The sequence below is a fragment of the Dendropsophus ebraccatus genome, chromosome 4, assembly GCF_027789765.1.
Source record: "Dendropsophus ebraccatus isolate aDenEbr1 chromosome 4, aDenEbr1.pat, whole genome shotgun sequence".
NCBI lineage: Eukaryota > Metazoa > Chordata > Amphibia > Anura > Hylidae > Dendropsophus > Dendropsophus ebraccatus.
The window spans coordinates 166,535,624-166,556,476 of NC_091457.1; the positions used below are offsets into that span (position 1 = coordinate 166,535,624).

Consider the following 20,853-nt stretch of genomic DNA (forward strand, 5'->3'; position numbering starts at 1 on the left):
TGAAAATCTGATGGTACATTAACTTTAAAATCCATTAAAACACTGGTCCCGACTCCCTAGAGGCTGTGTATAACATAGCCCAGATAACATAGCTCAATGCAGAACATATGTACTGCATTGAAGTAGTGTAAAACAGAAAAAAAATTCTCCCTTTTCCTATTTTAATCATTAAAAAAAAAAAAAAGAAACATTTATGCTATTGCCACATGCAGAATCGGCTGAACTGATAAATGATTGCACCTCCAATAAGAACGGACAGGTCAATTCCTTGGGCAGATGGCGGAATCTGCCGGAGCATAGAATGGAGCCTATGGGATGGGCGGACCTTCCAACGGGAAGGGGGGGGGCAGGGCAGAATCGGCTGGAAGTCCTCCACTCGGAATCCGTAGTGTGCACACACCCTAAGGAAGCAGATGAACTAGATTCGGCCCTGGAGTTCACAACCGAGGGGTTCCCCACCCTGCTAGGTACCGGCAGCCTTTCCTCCTCAGAGATCGACCCCCTAATAAACATGGCAGCAAACGTCAAGTCAGAACGCACAATGTCCAACAGATGATCAAGCGCGTCCATGGGAAGGAAACAAAACACCTCAGCCACCAGGCCTGGCATTGTCCGCATCAAAAGGAGCCCAGGCCCACTGCTCCATCCACACTGTTATCATCTGCGGCATTTTAGTGCGAGTTCCGCACGGTGTGAACTGGGTTTGTCTGGGTTTGTCCTACAGTCACCCAGAGGCCATGTTAGATGCGATAATGACGCGTTATAACGCGCCGCCTGTCCGCCCGCACGTGGCGCCTTCTGTTTTGTTTCCTCTCAGCAGCACTTCCGCCCTTCTCTCGCGCGGCACGCGCCCCTGTGACGTCATGACGCGCCAGCGCGGCACAGCCATGGTAACCTGGACGTCGTCGCGCTCCCGGAAGTGGATCCAGGGCTCGCGCTCCCCTCAGACGCCGCTTCCGGTGGGAGAAGGAGGCTCGGCAGCGCGCGCTCCGCCGGGATGTCCCACTGACCGGTCCCTGCCGTCCCCGTTTTCTTTTTATTTCCTCTTTTATCTCCCGGTGTGCCGTGGAGCCCGGAGGATGTTGTGAGGCGGAGCCGGTGCCGTCTTCTCTGCGGATTCCTCTCACGGCGCTTTGGTTTTAGGAGTTTGTTTCTCCATCACCGATCCCGTAACGAGGGAGAGCCCGGCCCGTGCCCGGAGACATGGCCTCCTCGTCCGGTAACGATGACGACCTGACCATCCCCCGGGCCGCCATCAACAAGATGATCAAAGAGACTCTGCCCAGTGTGCGGGTGGCGAACGATGCCCGGGAGCTGGTGGTCAACTGCTGCACCGAGTTCATCCATCTCATCTCCTCCGAGGCCAACGAGATCTGCAACAAGTCCGAGAAGAAGACCATCTCCCCGGAGCACGTCATCCAAGGTGGGGGCCGAACCGGGGGACTCTCAGCCACCTCTGGCCCCCCTCAGCCACCTCTGCCCCCCCGGGGACCCCCTCCCCCAACTCTGCCCCCCGGGGACCCCCTCCCCCAACTCTGCCCCCCCGGGGACCCCCTCCCCCAACTCTGCCCCCCCGGGGACCCCCTCCCCCAACCCTGCCCCCCCCCCGGGGACCCCCTCCCCCAACTCTGCCCCCCCGGGGACCCCCTCCCCCAACTCTGCCCCCCCGGGGACCCCCTCCCCCAACTCTGCCCCCCCGGGGACCCCCTCCCCCAACTCTGCCCCCTGGGGACCCCCTCCCCCAACTCTGCCCCCCTCAGCCAACTCTGCCCCCTGGGGGCTCCCCTCAGCCAACTCTGCCCCCCGGGGACCCCCTCCCCCAACTCTGCCCCCCGGGGACCCCCTCCCCCAACTCTGCCCCCCCGGGGACCCCCTCAGCCACCTCTGGCCCCCCCGGGGCCCCCCTCAGCCACCTCTGGCCCCCCCGGGGCCCCCCTCAGCCAGCTCTGCCCCCCCGGGGAGACTCTCAGCCAACTCTGAGGGAGACCCCCACACCTCGCCCTCCTGTGCCTGCCTCCTGTTGTTGTGTTACTCCTATTTTTTACAGTTTGCTAGATGTCCCTCCCCCCGCACTGTGATACCCCCCCCCCCAGTCCTTCCCTCGGCACTGTGATACCCCCCCCCCCCCCCCAGTCCTTCCCTCGGCACTGTGATACCCCGGCTTCCCCAGCCCCTCCCTCCGCACTGTTATACCGCAGCCCCCCCAGTCCCTCCCCCCGCACTGTGATACCGCAGCCCCCCCCAGTCCCTCCCTCCACACTCTGATACTGCGGCCTCCCTCCGCACTGTGATACCCCGGTCCGCCCGCACTGTTATACTGCAGCCCCCCCAGTCCCTCCCTCCGCACTGTGATACTGCGGCCTCCCCCCGCACTGTAATACCCCGGCCCCCCCAGTCCCTCCCCCCGCACTGTGACACCACGGAGTAGTTCCCTAACATCAGGCCCTATGTGGCTCATTCACTGCCCTCCTGTTGCCGCCCCCTTACATGGTGTGATGTCACCTAATGATGATGATGTCACTGGTGGCCGATCATGGCCGTCCTTACAGGAGCTGATTATCAAGATTATGTAACATCTGGGCTCAGCATGGGGCAGTGCTGTCACATAGACTGATGGATGGGGACTCCACTTACACCTGCCTGCAGAGATTGGGGAATGTTCACACACTACAGATTTGTTGTAGAAAGAAAAATGAGGTTGTTTCCTCTAAATCCTAAGTGGCGGCTGGACGGACCCAGTGGTCTTTTTCTGCCAACACTCTTCTATGTTTGAGTCATTTGGGCAGCAAGTGTCTGGATTTCTGCACTACTCCTTTACATGACAGACAATGGCTCCGATTCATGTAAGTGTGTAGGATAGAAACTGGTGGAAATCGCTTCCAGCAACCAATCACAGCTCGGCTCTCGTTATACCAGAGCTGGAAGCTGGGGCTGTGATTGGTTGTTACAGGTGGTTTACACACTTTCATACATCTGGGCCATTAAAGTGTCACTGTCACTACAAAAAATGTTGACACCTCATAGAGACGTCAAAAGTTTTGATTGGTCCAGGTGTGAGTGTTCAGCCTCGTACTGATCGGGAGAGGACCACGCTGCAAACTTATAATGGAGATCTATGGAGCCCGACTCTTTTTCTCACTCATAGTGGGGAGAGGACACCCTGCCAGGCCCTCTCCCAGCTTGTTCTCCCGATCGGTATAGGGCCGAACACTCAGACCCGGACCGATCTAAAGTTATTTGTAACAACAGTGACACTTTGAAGTTCTGAAGCATATCTGCCATGTGTGGTTCTGTATAGTAGTCTTTTATAGACTTATGGAATCTGGACGGACAGGTTGTCGGGGGAGTGATGGCGTCCATCTGGACAGTTGTAGCATACGGGGCCTACGTTGTTGGTGCATACACAATCCACATAAACAGCAAAGAAAACCCTAGAAATGATGGAGGTGCCTGGTCAGCCGAAGCCAGGACTGATGGATCTGAGATCACAGCGATTGGGTCATTCTGAGATCCTCTCGGGCTCCCGGTCTGGCTGTAGTTGTCCCGCGCCTGGGAATCCACCTTGAGTCTTCTCCTGAATGAGCGACGTGTATAGTTCTGCAATTACTCAGTCCATCAGGTATATGTTGGTGACATTTACTGCGGCACACTGACTGCGGGCCCATTGCATTTAATGCAATCCAGTGAACTAGTGACTCCATTCCTTCATGTATACATTTGCTTTGAAGGACTTTGCGCCGTATTACACGGAGTTACAAACTGCCGATTCTGCAGATCATCACTCTGTAATAAAGACAACGATCAGCTGAAAACAGTCCTCGGCTGATTGTGTCCGGCCTAAAAATCGGCAACCTCCAGCTGCAAATCACTTCGTGTAATAGCGATGCTTGGCCAATGGCCGATGACTGTAAAAAAAATAAAGTTTATACTTACCTGTCTTTGCTCCCCGATGCTTCTTCCCGCTCCCTGGTATCTTCCTGACTTCTGCCCACAGCCGCCGCTGGAACTGCAGAGCAGATTTGTTAAGTGACCGTCTGCTCAATGAATTGGTTTCCGAGATGGGACAGCACTGCAGCCTGTCACTTTAAGATACGCTCTGCAGTTCTTGCTGGGACACTTGGGAGCGTGCAGAGGTAATGTGTAAACTTTATTATTTAAAGCAGGGGCTGCACGGACATCAGTAACAAGATATATATGCAGCCCCTGCTGCACCATAGCCAAGCCATGTACTAGGTCCGGTAAAGGAGCACCGATCTAACAGATTGGACCCTTACAGAAACTGCAGAGCGCCCTTGAGTCCTGCAAAACATTTACGTGTGCAGGAAACATCCTGAATGTTGTCACTAGTTGAATGGGCTCGTTGCCAGTATGCTGCATTAACGTTAAAATCCGAGACAGCTAATGTGTATGGAGAGCCCTGAATACTCCCCTGACAGAGGACAGGAGGATCAGGTAAGATAAGGTCAGGGGCCCGATCCTTTGTTTTTGGGGAAATAAGCTGGACAACGTATACTTGGGCATCAGAAAAATAATGGGGGTCATCCACACAAGTGTTTAGATCTCGCCTATCCTTACACACTGAGGTGTGGAAATCATTACAGACCCCCCCACCCCCGTATACTTGCTGTATTTTGGTAACTCTGTAGTGCTTTCCTGAACATTAATAACCAGGTAGTAATTTTCTCGGACTGTGACCTTCAGCTATTGCAAAACTACAACTCCCAGAATAGCCAGCCAGCTGAGAGTTGTGGTTTTTCATCAGCTGCGGTGCGCAGCTCCATGTTTGCTCTGTATTGTGAAGGCTTTAGACTGCTCTGTGATATATGGAGCTTGGTAGCGTCTCACTTCACTGCAGGTTTCGTTGCTTGTGCGTGCCAGACGGTTTGCAAATTTTAATATCTGCAGAAAGTGCGAGTGATGTGATATATCGCTGTATGTGGCTGCGAGGAGTCAGGGCTCTTATGCTTCTTGCATTGCAGCTTTTTTTTTTTTCTACATTTCGTTTGCAAATTATTTGACGTGATCTCCGTAATGGGAATCTGCCAGCTCTGTCATACTGAGAGCTGCACATGAGAACATCATAGCTGTCTTGTAGCTGATGGCTATGAAATTGTGTTTTCCTTCTAAGCTAATTGAGGCTGAGCTGCCGCATGTACGCTGCCTCCACCGCTCCCTGCTCTGGGCTCAGTGATGGAGGAGGCCTGCATGCCGCAGCTCAGTACTGCCTCAGTGGTGCTTGGTCTGAGAAGGAAAACATGATTTCATAGTTTTGCAAACAGCCATCGGCTGAGGGGTGGATATATTTTGTTTTATCTCCATATTGACTGTGTGCAGCTGTAAGCATGATATACAGCATCATAGGAGCCACACCGTACACCTGGTCAGTGAGCGGCGTCCCTGCTACCTCTCATCTCACAGATCGTACCCCGGCTACACATGCTACAGCCATTACTGAATATTTAGGGAGATTGTGTTACCTCTTATGACCTGACACCTGCACCAAACACACAGAGGTTTTATATCTAACAGTCCATGTATATTGTGTGGATGCAATAGATCAGTGGTCGAGATCGGTCAGTCTGTGTCGCACAAATATCAACCAATCAGAGCTCGGCTTTCCTTTCTCAGCTCGGGTTGTGATTGGTTGTTGGTCGGTCAGGCACATTTTTGCCTCTGACAGATAGCAGGCTGATAAATCTGGGTGATTCCCCCAGCCTTTGGCATTCCAGCTGGTTCAAAAGTACATTTCCCAGCATGCCCTGACACCCCCCCCCCAGGGGGATTCCACAACCTGAATTCTCGCTCAGCCGCACCTAAACATCTCAGGGATAATATTGTGGCTTTATTAAACCATAATTCCAGGAAAAAGTATTTAGTATTTGTCCCTATGGCTTTTACTTACAGGAAATCCCGAGCCTAGGCTTTACTACCCTGTCAGGGCGGCATAGCGCCATCTACTGCTCATGACTGGCATTGCTTCTTCCATGCAGTCAGGCTAGTAAATAACCCAGATAACCGGATGTTTTTTTTTATCACATCAGATGCCGGTCATTTGTACAGATTTGAATGTGTTTTTTTAATGAATATTATTATGGCAGCGTCTGTTTAGAATAGTAAAACCTTTACGTCATACGTTGAAGAGCAGAAGGTGCTTGTCCTGTCTTTCGTGTATGATGCTGTTTTCCTGCGATTAGTAACTTAACAGTTTTTTTCTCTAGCACTTGAAAGTTTGGGCTTTGGATCTTACATCAGCGAAGTAAAAGAAGTCCTGCAAGAGTGCAAGACGGTAGCGTTAAAACGAAGACAGGCAAATTCTCGCCTAGAAAATCTCGGCATTCCAGAAGAAGAGCTTCTAAGGCAGCAGCAGGAGCTGTTTGCAAAAGTAAGAATCTGGTTAATCCCGCTACCTCCTCTTATATGCCTGGTCTAGTTTTATTATAGGCCATCGATATGTGATCACTCCTGCATTGCCACCAATCAGCTGATTAAAAGGGCTGCGTCTCCTACCAAATGTCTGTAATGTTATACCTGGTACGGCACCTTGTCCCAATGAAGTGAGTGGAGCAAGAGAAACAAGCAAAATGATATATATATATATATATATATATATATATATATATATATATATATATATATATATATATATATATATCTCCAAGGCATCTCCTTATCTTATTTACTGTATGGGATACGTTATATTCAGAAAGTTGTCCTCCAGTTGCTTAAAGCAACTCTGTACCCACAATCTGCCCCCCCCCCCAGTGATGCTAAAAACACCAAAGCGAATTAATTATAACATATAACTGAGTTTTAAAGGCGTTTGTGTAACCAAACCTTTAAAGTGACTCTGTACCCCCAAACCGCTTGTACCTTCGGATAGCTGCTTTTAATCCAAGATCTGTCCTGGGGTCCGTTCGGCAGATGATGCAGTTATTGTCCTAATAAACAACTTTTAAACTGGCAGCCCCGTGTCAAACTGGCGTAGCTTAGAGTGTCTTTACATTAGGCTGACACAGCCTCTCTGTCCCTCCTCCGCACTCTTTTCACCATTAGGAATGCTCCAGGCAGGTTTTCTCCTATTCCTCACCTCTGTGAACACTGCACATTTGTTGGATCATTAAGGCACCTGTGCAGTGTTCAGACAAGTGAGGAGTAGGAGAAGTTCTGCCCAGGGGCGTTCCTAATGGTGAAGAGGGTGGGGAGGAGAGACGGAGAGGTGGCACACACTCTAGGCCACGCCAATTTGACATCGGCATTAAAGAAAACTTTCGATAGGTCAGAGAGACATTAAAATATTGGGGTGTGTGTGTTCATAATGTGACTGGTCACGAGATTGAGCCATGGTTGTCAGCCCACTCATATCACTGATCAGCTGTATGCACTGTACTAATAGGGTATCTAGTAATGGGGTCAGGGGGAGGGAAAAGACATGAGACCCATCCTTATGGCCTGCTTGTCCCAAAAGCTGAGCACTTGGGAGGTAGTATAGAATAGGAGGCCGGTCTATGAGAAAGAGAGAACCACAATAAGTGTGGCAACGGAGTCCCCGTCCATGGCCGCTCTACCCTAACCCACTGTTTGGAATTGCCAAACCCTTCTTGACCAGGACATATAAAAGGGGGCAGAGGGTCTGGTGCTGTTACAAAACGAGAACAGGGTAGGCAAGGCACACAAGCTTAGGTTGGGGATGGGGTCTTTTTTTATTAAAATGTTTGTGTTGGAATCCCTTCTTGGTGACTCTGGTTTCGGAAGCTGCTCTATTGCACAATAGTGACTGGCTTTTACTGAGTTTACACTAATACAATCCTGTTTGTGCTTTTCAGGCGAGACAGCAACAAGCAGAATTAGCCCAACAGGAATGGCTACAGATGCAGCAAGCAGCTCAGCAGGCGCAACTCGCAGCAGCCTCCGCCAGCGCAACCAGCCAGGCAGGCTCCTCCCAGGACGAGGAAGACGACGACATCTGAATCTTTCCTGCCGGTTTTTGTATCCACCCTTCAAATAGTTTTCATCTGCACAAAGGAAACAAGATATGCTTACCTGTAAAGAAAAAAATAATTTTTTTTTTAAGCGTCTTTGGTGGACTGGTCAATTGGTATTGTAGGGATGTCTGTTAAGTCTCCACAGTCGTATGCTATGTTCATGTACAAAGAAAACCAAAAACATCCTGTATGAACAGTCGACAACCTTAAGGTTCAGTATCATATCACTAGAGAATTTTTAATGGTCTTTATGGAATTTTATATTAGCAATGAGTCATTGACTTGATCTGTAAGCAGTGTTAAACCAAACTACAACTCTATAGTAAAGTGAGATTTATACAGGAGCTCGAAAGCCTATTTGCATTTCCCTTTTAACTAAGCTTAAAATGAAATCTTAGGAATTTTTTAATTTTGGGGTGGGGGAGGGAGGTGTGGTGGTCCGACAGGAATATGGTGAAGATGAGGCGTGTATTGGGAGCACATGAGACGGTGCGTTGTGGAGACCTCAGATAGGAGGTGCATGGCTTCCTATAGCACTGTATACATATGGGGCTGCCGGCAGCGTTTCTGTGTCTTGTTTTATTAGGCTGCGCTGCCAGTCTTTAGTTTTACATAAGGGCTTCAGTCTGGACTGTATACAAGCTCAGCGCACCCCTTCTGTGTTCACGTTTGGGTCGGCACAGATCATCTTTTAGGATTTGGCTTTTTCATTCATCCTTCGATGAGTGTCGATACTCGTGGGCTTTGGTGTACGGTAGAGTCCATAGTATCAGAGGTTGACAGTCAACAATATCTTCAGGTTAGAATTTGTATATATAATTTTTTTTTAAATTCCTGTAACCCTTGATATATGACCACCTGATGTATTTCCAGGGGGTTCACAAAAAGAAAGAAAAGAGGATCGGTCCCCATGTAAAGCTTCATCCTAGACATGTCTGCAGCATTTGTGTTATTGACAGCTTTTTAAATTTCAGAGTTCTACTACTTATAATTTAGTTGTAGTATTACTTATGTGACTATTACCAGACTGTCAGTCTTGTCGGTGGGTTTGCCAGGTAGGACGTATCTGCCTCAGATTGATCATTCAGATCTTCAGCTATAGGTAAAGTGTTATCCCAAGATTAGGAGTTGTGCTTTACTATGATATCTTTGGGAGTCCTATAGTGATGAATGGAGCTGTGGCTCCGCATGCACACAGGGGTCTCCCATTCTCACTGCCAGTGGAGGTCCCAGTAGTCGGACCCCCAGCGATCAGGTTATATCGCCTACACTATGGGATAAGTGATATCTTTAGTCTTGGGTTAATCCCTTTACAATGGGGGCTGAGATGTGGAGCAATGAGGCTTGTCAGGACTTTAGTTGGTCTCGTGTATTGGAGCCATGATGCTGCTCTGGGACGTATTGTACATCTCTGCTTTTAATTTCATGTTGGGTTTTTCCAGCAGATTAATATGGAATCTATATGGAGAAAAGTGTCATGTTGTATGACAGAGAATACAGCAGATAGGCTTGTGTGATGGCGGCCTTATTGGTGCGGTAACCATATATATAAGGGAGAAAGTATAACCTGATCATGATGTGAGTGGACTGATCGGACGTGATTGCAGGATGTAGAGCGCCCATCGCAGGTTACAGGAGACAATGTGACTTATTTCTGATATTTTATGTATTTACCAGTGTTATACTGGGAACATTTCAGACCCTGAGCAGCCGATGCCGGCCACCCACTGTATCTGCCCCATCTCCTCCAATGTACTATATGCTAAGGACAGTGTATACTATGTGCCACCATGGAAGTGTGACATGCTTAGCGACTCCCTTAGTGGGAAACTTTTTTTTTTTTTTTTCCCCTCTTTATTTTCAGATAAATTTAAAGCTCAAAGGCACTTACCATATTGTAGACAGAATGCAATCTTTCAGTCTTGTCTCCCTCCCATAGTGAGTCTAGCGGCAGCCAAATGGCTCACGAGAATCGGGAAGGCGGCGAAGTCCCAAGCTAGTCCTTGAGTGTCTGATGATGTCAGCCGATAGCGGAGCCTTTTATGTAAATATTGCACATGTTACCTGTTTTTAGTTGAAGTTTTATATCAGATTTCTCATCCCTGTAAAGTTTTTTTTTTTTTTTTCTCTCTTTTCGTTTTCTTCCTTAGTCCCCATGTTAATATAAGGATAATCCTTCCCCAATGTCTCCCCTGTAGTCCCAGGGTTAAGTGTCATAATGTATATCGATGCTGCTTAACATTTCACGTCTTACCGGCTGGGTCATATAATCCGAGAACCAAGGTGTCAACTTTTTGTTCCCCCCCTTTATGTCTGTGTATTGGAGTAATATAAAGTGATTGAATTCCAGTTATAACCACGTATAGCACCCCTGTATTCTGAGGATATGTAAGCAGTATAATTCCGAGTACTCTTATATTTTGGAGGTTGTGTAAATCTGCAGTAAATTGGCCCATATCTAAATCTAATGAATCGTCCATCTATGAAGTCTTGAAGGATTCGTCCTGCTTTTAGAGTGCCTCAATTGTCTGGAGGTGTCAGGTATGCTCTGAGGACTCCTAGGCCTGTACCTTGGGGATTTTGGTGTCATACCTGACTCTTCTGGCCTCTCGGAGCACTTTACTTTTGGTTCCCTGTTTTCCTTAGTGATTTGGTCTCATGTAATCTACACAGCTCAGCATGGAGAGACGCAGCTCCTGCCTGGTGGTCTTCTTGGTGCTTCTATAAGACTTGTGCACCTGACTCATGGATGACGTGCGGCTATCTCCGCTTCCTATTCATGCCAGTTGTGGGGTTGCATTAATGGGGTATGCCTTAGTCATCTAGCTTGTATAGACTCCTAGGAGATCTCGGAATATTTCAGACTTTTCTGTGCAATTTGGGACATATTCAGAGTGGAACAAATCCCTCAAGACGTAACAAATCTACAGCCGAGTCCTTAGGATTGGGTTGAGGTGAGTTTACTGTAGAGTTACTGACCTCTGTTCCTTAAACAATCATCAGGTTTCTATTCGTAAGACATTGGAGTGAGACCATAATGGGTTTTATTGCATGAATTGGATATTTTCTACAGCTGCTTTAGTCAATTCAGCTCATTTTCTTTCCTCCTCCCGTTTTCTCCACAGTTGTAATAACCGCAGGTGGTCACGTCCATAGACAGAATATTGTAACGGTGCAGTGTTGACTTTTCTAACTTGTACTATAAAGCCCCCATGTTTTCTACTTCAATAGGCCGCCCTCATTATTATAACCTTACAGACTGTTCCATGGACGACGGATTCAGCGCAGTGGGCGGGGTCATGTCACTGCAATAAGTGTTTGTGTTATGTGATAGTCGGAGCTTTGTGAATTTTTTTTTTCCTGTGCTTTATATTTTTTTCCCTCCCCCCTTAAGCTGTATTCTCCAAGCAATAAAATGATGTTTTTTTTTGTGTTTTATAACTGTATTGTGTGTTCCCTATTCCAAACAGAAGACTCTTGTTTAATGTGATTTATTTTGCCTTTTCTCCAGCAATTCTTCTCATTTATAGTTTTTGGGTGTTAAAAATGAAGCCTGGACACATCTTGGCGGCTAGTAAAGAGGCGCCATCATGTGTCATACTCCTGAACCTGAAGCATGACAGGTGCACTTTAAGGCTATGTTCACTTATAGTATTTCTGTCAGTCTTTTATTTATTTTTTTTTTTTTTTTACCAAAATCAGGAGAGGAGCTGACAGGGTAGAACTAAAATAGAAAGATTTGCACAATTTCACTCCTGGTTTTGGTTGAAGACCAACGGAAATACTATGTGTGAACCTGAAGCTGATGCTGGTGGATTATACAATACAGTGATGCTAAAAACACCAAAGCGACTTAATTATAACATATAACTGAGTTTAAAGGCGTTTGTGTCACCAAACCTATAAAGTGACTCTGTACCCCCAAACCACTTGTACCTTCGGATAGCTGCTTTTAATCCAAGATCTGTCCTGGGGTTGGTTCGGCAGGTGATGCAGTTATTGTCCTAAAAAACAACTTTTAAACTGGCAACCCGTGCCCAACGGGCGTGGCCTAGATTGTGTATGCATTAGGCTGGCACACCCTCTCTGTCCCTCCTCCCCGCCCTCCTCCTCATTAGGAATGCTCCAGGCAGATTTTCCTATTCCTCAGCTGTGTGAATACTGAACATGGGCTGGATCGTTAAGGACCTGTGCAGTGTTCAGACAGGAGAAAATGTTTCAGTGGCATTCCGAATGATGAAGAGAGTGGGGAGGAGGGACGGAGGGGTGGTGCAAAGTTAGGGCACGGATACTTTAAGCCCCGGCCGTTGGGCACGGGGCTGCAAGTTTAAAAGTTATTTTTTTAGGACAATAACTGCATCACCTGCCGAACGGACCCCAGGACAGATCTTGGATTAAAAGCAGCTATCTGAAGGTACAAGTGGTTTGGGGGGTCAGATTGTGGGTACAGAGTCACTTTAAACTAACAAACCTCTGGACCAGCGATCAATATTAAAGGGGTTGTATCCCCCCACTATACACCAGGATGGAATGGGGTACACAGGCAATTTAAATGCAGCTGTCCACTTTGACAGCTGCATTTAAATGGCTAATTATCCAGGTGTGGAGATCAGCGGCGCTGGCTAATACCTGCGGTCAGCAGCTGCTGATAGCAGCCGGGAACCGTGCGCTGCTGTGAGAGCTCTGCTTCCTCCTAGTGACGCCAGGACGAGTATACTCATCATGCGTCATTAAGGGGTTAAAGGAGTTATTCATTCTTTAAAAATGTTTCTATATACTGCTGGTTATGCTTACTTCTCTGCGGGGCTTTCCAGTGATTGGCTGCCACTCCCAAGATAGCTCAGAAGTAGCGGAGCCACAGAGAGGTAAGTAAAGGTAAGTAAAAATGTAACCACTAGCCTAACCCCCTTAATAGTCTCTACTAACTGTAGATTATCCTTTATCATAGTCGAGATCTATTTTTTTCCTTTTATTAATAATAATTTAACACTCTAAAGGTACAGGTGTCGCCTTCCAGAGAATACATCTATCCTTCTAGTCTGGACTATCTGCCGGGCTTTGCTCAGGTAAAATGCAGAATTTAGCATGACCGCTCTTTGACAATGTAGTGAGCGAGAGGATCTGCTGTAGCTCTATACTGGTGTAATCCAAGGAGAGATATAAGATGTTATTGCAATATATTTAGTAATGTATGTATAGTACATGGGGTTTATCTTTAGGTAACTATATGGATTGCAGTGATACCTTGTGGAAGTAGTTTAAAAAACTTTGTTACATGTGCTGAAATGCAGCAATGCTCAGACAGGGATTGGCAGATGGCAGGTGGAGACAAGCTGCCCCTATAAATCCAGAGCAGTTGATCACATGGACACCCTAGTGGTCAGAGGCAACATTGCAGCAGGAACCATAAGGAGGAAGATGATGCTGGAAAACATGAGGACAAGTAGCCCCAGGACCAGCACGGAGCACCTGGAGTGTGACAGAAGATGATGGTTGTTCCCAGACAGCTGTGAGTAATAGGAACAAGTATGAAGAAAATGGGAACATCAGCATAGAAGACACAATGGGGGGAGATTCATCAAGCTGGTGTAAAATAGAATTGTCTCAGTCGCCCCCGGCAACCAATCAGATTCTACTTTTCATTCCTCACAGATTCTTTGAAAAATGAAAGGTGGAATTTGATTGGTTGCTAAGGGCGACTGAGACAATTCTACTTTACACCATAATTGATAAATCTCCCCCAATATGTAACATAGAAACTGCCCACAGCAACCAATCACAGCTCAGCTCTCAACACTGGTAAAATAAAAGCTGAGCTGTGATTGGTCGCCGCGTGTCGTGTACGCCAGTTTCTATTTTACTGGAAAACAGAACATAAATGGAGGGAATGGGAATCAGTGGGTGAAATTCACCGTGCTTGATGTGTAAGGGGGGGGGGGGGGGGGGGGGGTGCAGGTGACCAATAGGGAGATAGTGGTGGCCAGTAGACACTAGTGGGATTTTGGTTGCTGTTGTAAACCGGTGATCAGCCGACATTGTGCACGTCTGCTGATTGTTGATTTACATCATGACTCATTACATGAAGCGATCATTGGGACAGCTGGTAAGTATGGCTGATTAAAGCCTAGTGTAATAGGACCCTAAAGCAAACCCGAGAGGTCAGAGCTGGTCCCTGCAAGACTAGAACTCAATCCCCCTGTGTCAGGATAATTTGTACAGGGGCACACTGCATTTGTAGAGGCAAGGGGGCTGCCAATGATAGCCTAAGGCAGGGGTCACAGACATTGGCGTCATATGGATAATAGACTCTTCAGTGTCATACAGGACGTCTATCCGTAGTCTGTAGATCCAATTGTCGCCACTAGATGTCGCCCCACCTCACCCAATGTGCTAAGGAAAATAACCATCCCAACATATAGAGAACTGGACAGCAGATACCCAGGAAATCTATTCTATATTTTCTATCTGTTCTTGTATGAAATCTCGTCTGGCGCCATTGGCAGAAATCCAGATAATTATTCATATAATGGGAGTGAATGTGACTTTGTAGAATAACACAGACTCTGGGTTTGCAGCGGTGTCTGCACTTTACTGCTCCAGCATTATGGAGCTGAATGTATGGAACATTGAGTGTGCACGTCCAACCAACTCCACAATCCAACATTGTGGCGCTCTAATCCTTTGTGTCTTTTATGCAAATTAGCAGAAATGGAATTTCCCGTCACAACTAACAAAGTTGTGAGGAGTCAAGTTATATATTTCTGCACATACAATCATTTAGCAAACTTTCCTTCTTCTGATATTTCTGCCCCTTCCCTCCCATTGTTGAAAGCTCATTGTCTGTTACCGACCACCACTCTGCTCTAAAAGCAGCTGTCTAGCCCTTTAAATCCACCAAGTCAGCGATTGTGCATAGAAATTCTTCTGTTGTTGTGTTGGGTTTATGTAGTCAGGCAGGGCGGGGCTTGCTGATTAATAAAAATACTAATGTGCCGGGATGGGACAGAATCCTGCTCATTCTTTGCTGCAGTGACACAAAGTAATCTGCAGCATAGAAGGAATTAACAGGCAACTAAATGCTTCATTGCATGGGCTCCTGCTCCTTTGATCTCCGCATTGGTGTCCCACACGTTCCTCCTACTTGCGGGCAGCCTCAGAAGCTTGGGGGTCGTCAGTGCAGGAAGATGAAGCATATAGTTTCCTGATGATAACTTCTGACTTTCGTTCCAAGTCGATGCGGGGAGCAGAGGGAGGGCCAGCCCATTGTAGTTAGTGGCAGTCTGGTGCATGCGGCTAATCGTGTTCTTTTAACATGTCCTATTGTTAGGATAGGGACACACAAGGACAGGTGAGCCCCGACACTGGCACCCTCCCCTCTGTCCCTACCTGCTTGTCTCAGATGCTCTAAGCAACAATGGACAACTGGACGCCAGTCCCTGATCTAACCAAACTGCAACCCAGAACAAAACAAGACAGACCCAACACAAAGGGAGAGTCAGAAGTCCAAGTCAAAAAGCAAACGAGCAGCGAAGTACAAAATCATGTCCAAGGGGTAATCAAAGGGTCAATAGCAGAAGTCAGGTACCAGGAATACAAATGCAGGAAAACACAAGGTCAAAATACACTAGTAAACTAGGCCCTATCGCAGGCAAGGGCTACATGAATGGGGAGGATACTTATCGGGCTTGGGGTCCCAGCCCCAGGACACACACTATAGATTCACTGACGCTGCCGGCCGCCAATCACCTCAGATCAGCTGTGCTGCTCAGCCGGGGTTAGGCAGCCCCGGCTGCGGCAAAATGAATAAGACACCGACGTGCCCCCCAGCAACCAGGCCAATCGCTAGGGACGCCGTCATCTTCCCTGTCAGAACAGCCACACGCTCCAGCGGAGCCAGGAGCTGAGCATGCGGCCCGGTCTCTGATACCTATAACGATTATCGCTGGGTGATCGGCTAGGTACAGGCGATAATCACTTGGTCTTTATTACAAGGGTGATTACCTACAAGGGGATTGCATACAGAGCAGGTGAAATATAGGGGTGCTTACTACAGGGCCACTGCCTACATCCATATTTTTTTTGGTCATATCGCCCAGTCCTTTCCGCAGGATTATCTTGTATCATCTTACAGATAGGACAAGGTTGGCAGTGAGATCATGACCCCGGCTAGTGTACTCCGATTACCAGGCCTCGCTTTAAGCTGCTCCTATCACTGGATTTTCTCATCCAATGTGGATTCTCACTGGTCCAAAGAAAACTGATGACTGGATTCCAGTTACATTCATACGTGTAGCTGGAAACCCCCTTTAATGTTTGTGGTGGGAACGCTACGGCGCAGGGATTGACTTTGTGAAGTTGGAAAGTTCCCATATTATTAGCAGAAGGTGTTTTAGGTTATTTCTATATATCTTTCTGGTTTTCCCCCGAACTTTATAAATCACGCTGCTACACTGGGGATATACGGGCACAGGCATCATGGGTCCCTTATAGAAGGACATTGAGGGGAGTGGGTTACTAGTCTCATAGTGTGTATGATGTTATAATCTGGACTGTTTCTCCGCTCTCCTCTATGTGTCTGCTCAGTTTGGCATAAGCAGTCATCAACCTAACATGGTGAGAGACTTCTAGGTCCCTCTGCTTTCTGGGCCGTTACAGCTGTGACCCCCGCGACTGCCATAGCTGCTCCTTTTGGGAGCATTCGGTTGATATTGTAGATTGATTCTATATTCTTCTGAATTCAATGTAATGATGCCGGACAGTCACTAGATGGCAGAACTGGACCTCACCTTTCCTGGGTCCTAACTGTGGCTCCCAGTACTCATAAGCCCCAGGACTAGAGACGAATAGTAGGACAAGGAGACAGTCACAAGAAAAACATACAAAGCCTATATCAATACTGGCAGGTAGAATTGTAATACACTGCGGAATCTGTTGGCGCTATATAAATAAAAATTATTAACACTACAAAACTCTCAACTTATCAATACCTGACAGAAACTGAAGATGATGACACAAATAACTGATGATGAAGATAGAAAAGAAGCAGAAGATCCTGAACAGGAAAGAATACAAAGGACTGGCCCTAACTAGCTCTCTCCCTCCCCTTCTTTGCAATCTGCCATCCACTGCCTGTTGTTAGGGTATTTCCATCTCTAGTAACAGAAAGACCAAGAAAAAACACAGGAACTGGCTATGGTGCTTAACTTCTGGAGGCAAGAAAGACTGAGCTAGTCTGCCTTCTAAAGAAGATCCACAAAGGTATATCAAGGCTTCCTTCTCATCTCTCATCATCTACTTAAAGGGGTAGTGCGGTGCTAAACAATTATTCACAAAATAACACACAATGTTTGTTATGTATGTGAATGGCCCCCTTCCCCGTGTTTCCCCCCACCCACGCTAGACCCGGAAGTGTAGTGCTCTATACTCACCTGATTCGTGTCGACCCCCATCCGCCATCTTGGGACAATGATGTCATCTTCGAGCGGCCGGCCAAACCGCTCCATCCGTCCCTCATGCCGGCCCCCCTCTGCCACGTCATAACTGTGCTCAGCCGCGATTGGCTATACTATACTTCTGCTATGGAAGTTGGAGTTTTGCAAACAGACTAATAGAAGAATCTAGAATCATAAGAAGATTTGGGGGGAGGGTATTGTGTGTGCTCATGGAATTACTGCCATAGCTGAGCTGGTTACTAATGTTTTCAAAATGAAGTTTTTAGTAGGAGAGGGAGTAGGAATGAAGCCTGAGGAAGTGGAGAAAGAGGCATTTTTCTCTAGTAAGATATATTATAAAGATATACAAGATTTTGGGATGTCTGTATGAATTTTCACCTATTCATCCAGAAGTCATTTATGAGGTCAGACAGTGACGTTGGGGCCAATCTCCCAATCTCTATTCTAGTTCATCTCAAAGGTTTTGGAGTGGGTTGAGTCCAGACTTTATGGGGCCAGTCATGTTCTTTCACACCAGACTCCCTCTCCATGCTTTTATGTACCTCACTGTGTGTTGGGAAGTAGTCATGGGGGAACAAAAAAAAGCTGAACTCAAACTGTCCCCATAAAGATGAACATCACAATTGTCTAAAATGTCCTAGGGCAGAATCACTAAGATTCCCTTCACTGGAACTAAAGAGTCAAGACCAGCCCCTCAGGAGCCCCCCATAGCATTATCTTCCTCTACCAAACTTTATAGCGTACACAATGCATATAATATTCTCCCGGCATTCACCAGACCTAGACTTGCCCACCAGTTTAGTGCTTGGTGATGTAAGGCGTGCATGCAGCTGCTCAGCCATGGACACCTATGCTATGAAGTTCCCGGTGGGTACAGTCTTGTGCTGATGAGGTTTGGCTTAGTTGTGGAGTTAGCAGGGTATCTCACGGTGATCCCACTCTGTAACTTTACATAGTCTGCACTTCTAGGCTTAGTTGCTGCGGTTTCTAAGCACTTCCACTTCTCAATAGTACAGCTCATGGCTGATGAGGAAAGATCTAAGAGGGAAGATGTTTCAGGAACTGACTTGTGGCAGCTGTGGTTACGGCATCACGCTGGGGTCAGGGATCTCTATAGACCATTCTACCATTCTGGCAGTGGGAAGGACGGAAACTTCTGAATTCAATGATTAAGAGCAGGGGCCCAATATTTTTGTCCATATGGCGTCCAATATAGTAATGGTTGTATCACCAGTTGTGCCTTCTGTGAAACCAATATGCTTTCCTCCATGGTTGGGGCAAGAGATCGACAGGATTTATTGATATGGAACCATATATTATGCGGCGTCCAGCTGACTCTACATCGGGAGTTTACAGATACAGAGGGGATAGGAGTAAAGAGGAACAGGCAGTATGCGCTAATAATAAGATATATGTAAGGGACAGGTCCAGGAAGCGACTCCATCTCCATCTGACGGCCATCTTACTTATCCAAGTAACCAAGGATTGAAGCAAATTCTAAAACCTCTGCCTTCAGGCATCAAGAGAGTTCTCCATTCTTTAACGGACGCCGCAGCACAGGAAGTTCTCGCACACTTTATTAGTTTACTTTTCACACCGTAATACAGCAGCGTGACATGAAGGGTTGGCTGACGTCATGTATCCTCTTCCTGTGCACAGAATAGTTGGCATACTCATAGCATGTTACAGTAAGTATGCGGTAAATGAAAGAAAACACCAGTCACACACTTCACCAGTCATCCCGGTCTACATTCCTTTCACTTAACGAACCTAATGAGAAACTGATGACACAAGGTCAGGCTGGGATCACGACGTGGAGGGTGGCGACCTGTCAAAGAGATGTGCTGATGTATACCGAGGCCTACTGCCACCCGGCCCATTGAGTTTAATCGACTGAATGTAGTCAACAGTGAGCCCTGCAATAGAATAGTATACACTCACAAATGTGCTGAACATCGTCAGTTTATAACTACATTCATAGAAATGAATTGGACCAGCGGGGCAGCTTCTAGGCAATTAGGCAATTTCCTGAACAAAGTTACAGTATAATTACAGTATAACCTGTGGTACCACTAAATAATGCCTAAATAATACTGTTATATCATGCTATCACTACAGCCCATATAAGTGATTACCGTGCAGTTACATCCAGCAGCTCACAGGGGGCATCTTCTTTGATCGGAGACATTTCCTTTCTCTTTATTTCCATTCAGAATATGTCTGCAATATCCAAACATTTCTCCACCAGGAATCAGAGTGATTTAACAGGTTTTTCAAGTGTCGGAATACAGCGCATCATGCAACCCACTAGAGGAGAAGATAAAAGAATCTTACTTTCAAGCCAAGAAGCTTTCTGGATTTTTACTTTAGGTACTGGACACCACATAGGCTTCAACCATAGACATGATCTGAACTAGATTTGTATCATTTCTTTCAGCCAAAACCTGCCGGACAAACATCTTAGGCTCCTCATAGCCCCCTCTTTACTGTTCCTCCATCTGCACTTCCCAAAACAGTTATAGTAGGTTTCTTTCATTATCAAAGCAGGTAAAAAAGTCTCTCCACTAGGTAGGTGGCCCCTGTAGATAATATCCCCCACTAGGTAGGTGGCCCCTGTAGATAATATCCACCACTAGGTAGGTGGCCCCTGTAGATAATATCCCCCACTAGGTAGGTGGCCCCTGTAGATAATATCCCCCACTAGGTAGGTGGCCCCTGTAGATAATATCCCCCACTAGGTAGGTGGCCCCTGTAGATAATATCCCCCACTAGGTAAGTGGCCCCTGTAGATAATATCCCCCCACTAGGTAGGTGGCCCCTGTAGATAATATTCCCCACTAGGTAGGTGGCCCCTGTAGATAATATCCCCCACTAGGTAGGTGGTCCCTGTAGATTATATCCCCCCCACTAGGTAGGTGGCCCCTGTAGATTATATCCCCCACTAGGTAGGTGGCCCCTGTAGATTATATCCCCACTTGCTGGGTGATCATTGTAGATAATATCCCCCATTAGTTATGTCCTCTCAGCAGGCAATGCCCCTATTAGGTATGTCCTCCATTAGGTATGTCCTCTCAGCAGGCAGTGTCCCCATTAGGTATGTCCTCTCAGCAGGCAGTGCCCCTATTAGGTATGTCCTCTCAGCAGGCAGTGTCCCCCATTAGGTATGTCCTCTCAGCAGGCAGTGCCCCCATTAGGTATGTCCTCCATTAGGTATGTCCTCACAGCAGGCAGTGTCCCCCATTAGGTATGTCCTCTCAGCAGGCAGTGCCCCCATTAGGTATGTCCTCCATTAGTTATGTCCTCTCAGCAGGCAGTGTCCCTATTAGGTATGTCCTCTCAGCAGGCAGTGTCCCCCATTAGGTATGTCCTCTCAGCAGGCAGTGTCCCCCATTAGGTATGTCCTCACAGCAGGCAGTGTC

At 47.2% G+C, this 20,853-nt stretch overlaps 1 protein-coding gene and 1 long non-coding RNA gene across 3 annotated transcripts in view; one reads left to right on the top strand and one right to left on the bottom strand.

Moving 5' to 3' along the window:
- The first annotated feature begins 906 nt into the window (after nt 1-906).
- DR1 (down-regulator of transcription 1) lies at nt 907-11,423 on the top strand. Its single transcript, XM_069967701.1, has 3 exons — nt 907-1,423; nt 6,219-6,382; nt 7,824-11,423. Exons 1-3 carry the CDS (start codon nt 1,204-1,206, stop codon nt 7,965-7,967), a joined length of 528 nt encoding a protein of 175 aa, XP_069823802.1. The 5' UTR covers nt 907-1,203; the 3' UTR covers nt 7,968-11,423.
- Nucleotides 11,424-19,006: 7,583 nt separating this feature from the next.
- The window catches only part of LOC138790118 (uncharacterized), a 33,421-nt gene continuing 31,574 nt past the window's right edge, over nt 19,007-20,853 (bottom strand). For both annotated transcript variants that reach the window (XR_011362843.1, XR_011362842.1), the window contains 2 exons: nt 19,570-19,741; nt 19,007-19,350 (listed from right to left, as the gene is read on the bottom strand). This is a non-coding gene — a long non-coding RNA (uncharacterized lncRNA). The remainder of the gene's footprint in view (nt 19,351-19,569; nt 19,742-20,853) is intronic.

Coding starts and splice junctions, on each gene's coding strand:
- DR1 (XM_069967701.1), top strand. CDS start 1,204: ATGGCCTCCTCGTCCGGTAACGATGACGACCTGACCATCCCCCGGGCC. Junction 1,424..6,218: donor CCCGGAGCACGTCATCCAAG/GTGGGGGCCGAA, acceptor TTTTTTCTCTAG/CACTTGAAAGTTTGGGCTTT. Junction 6,383..7,823: donor AGCAGGAGCTGTTTGCAAAA/GTAAGAATCTGG, acceptor TGTGCTTTTCAG/GCGAGACAGCAACAAGCAGA.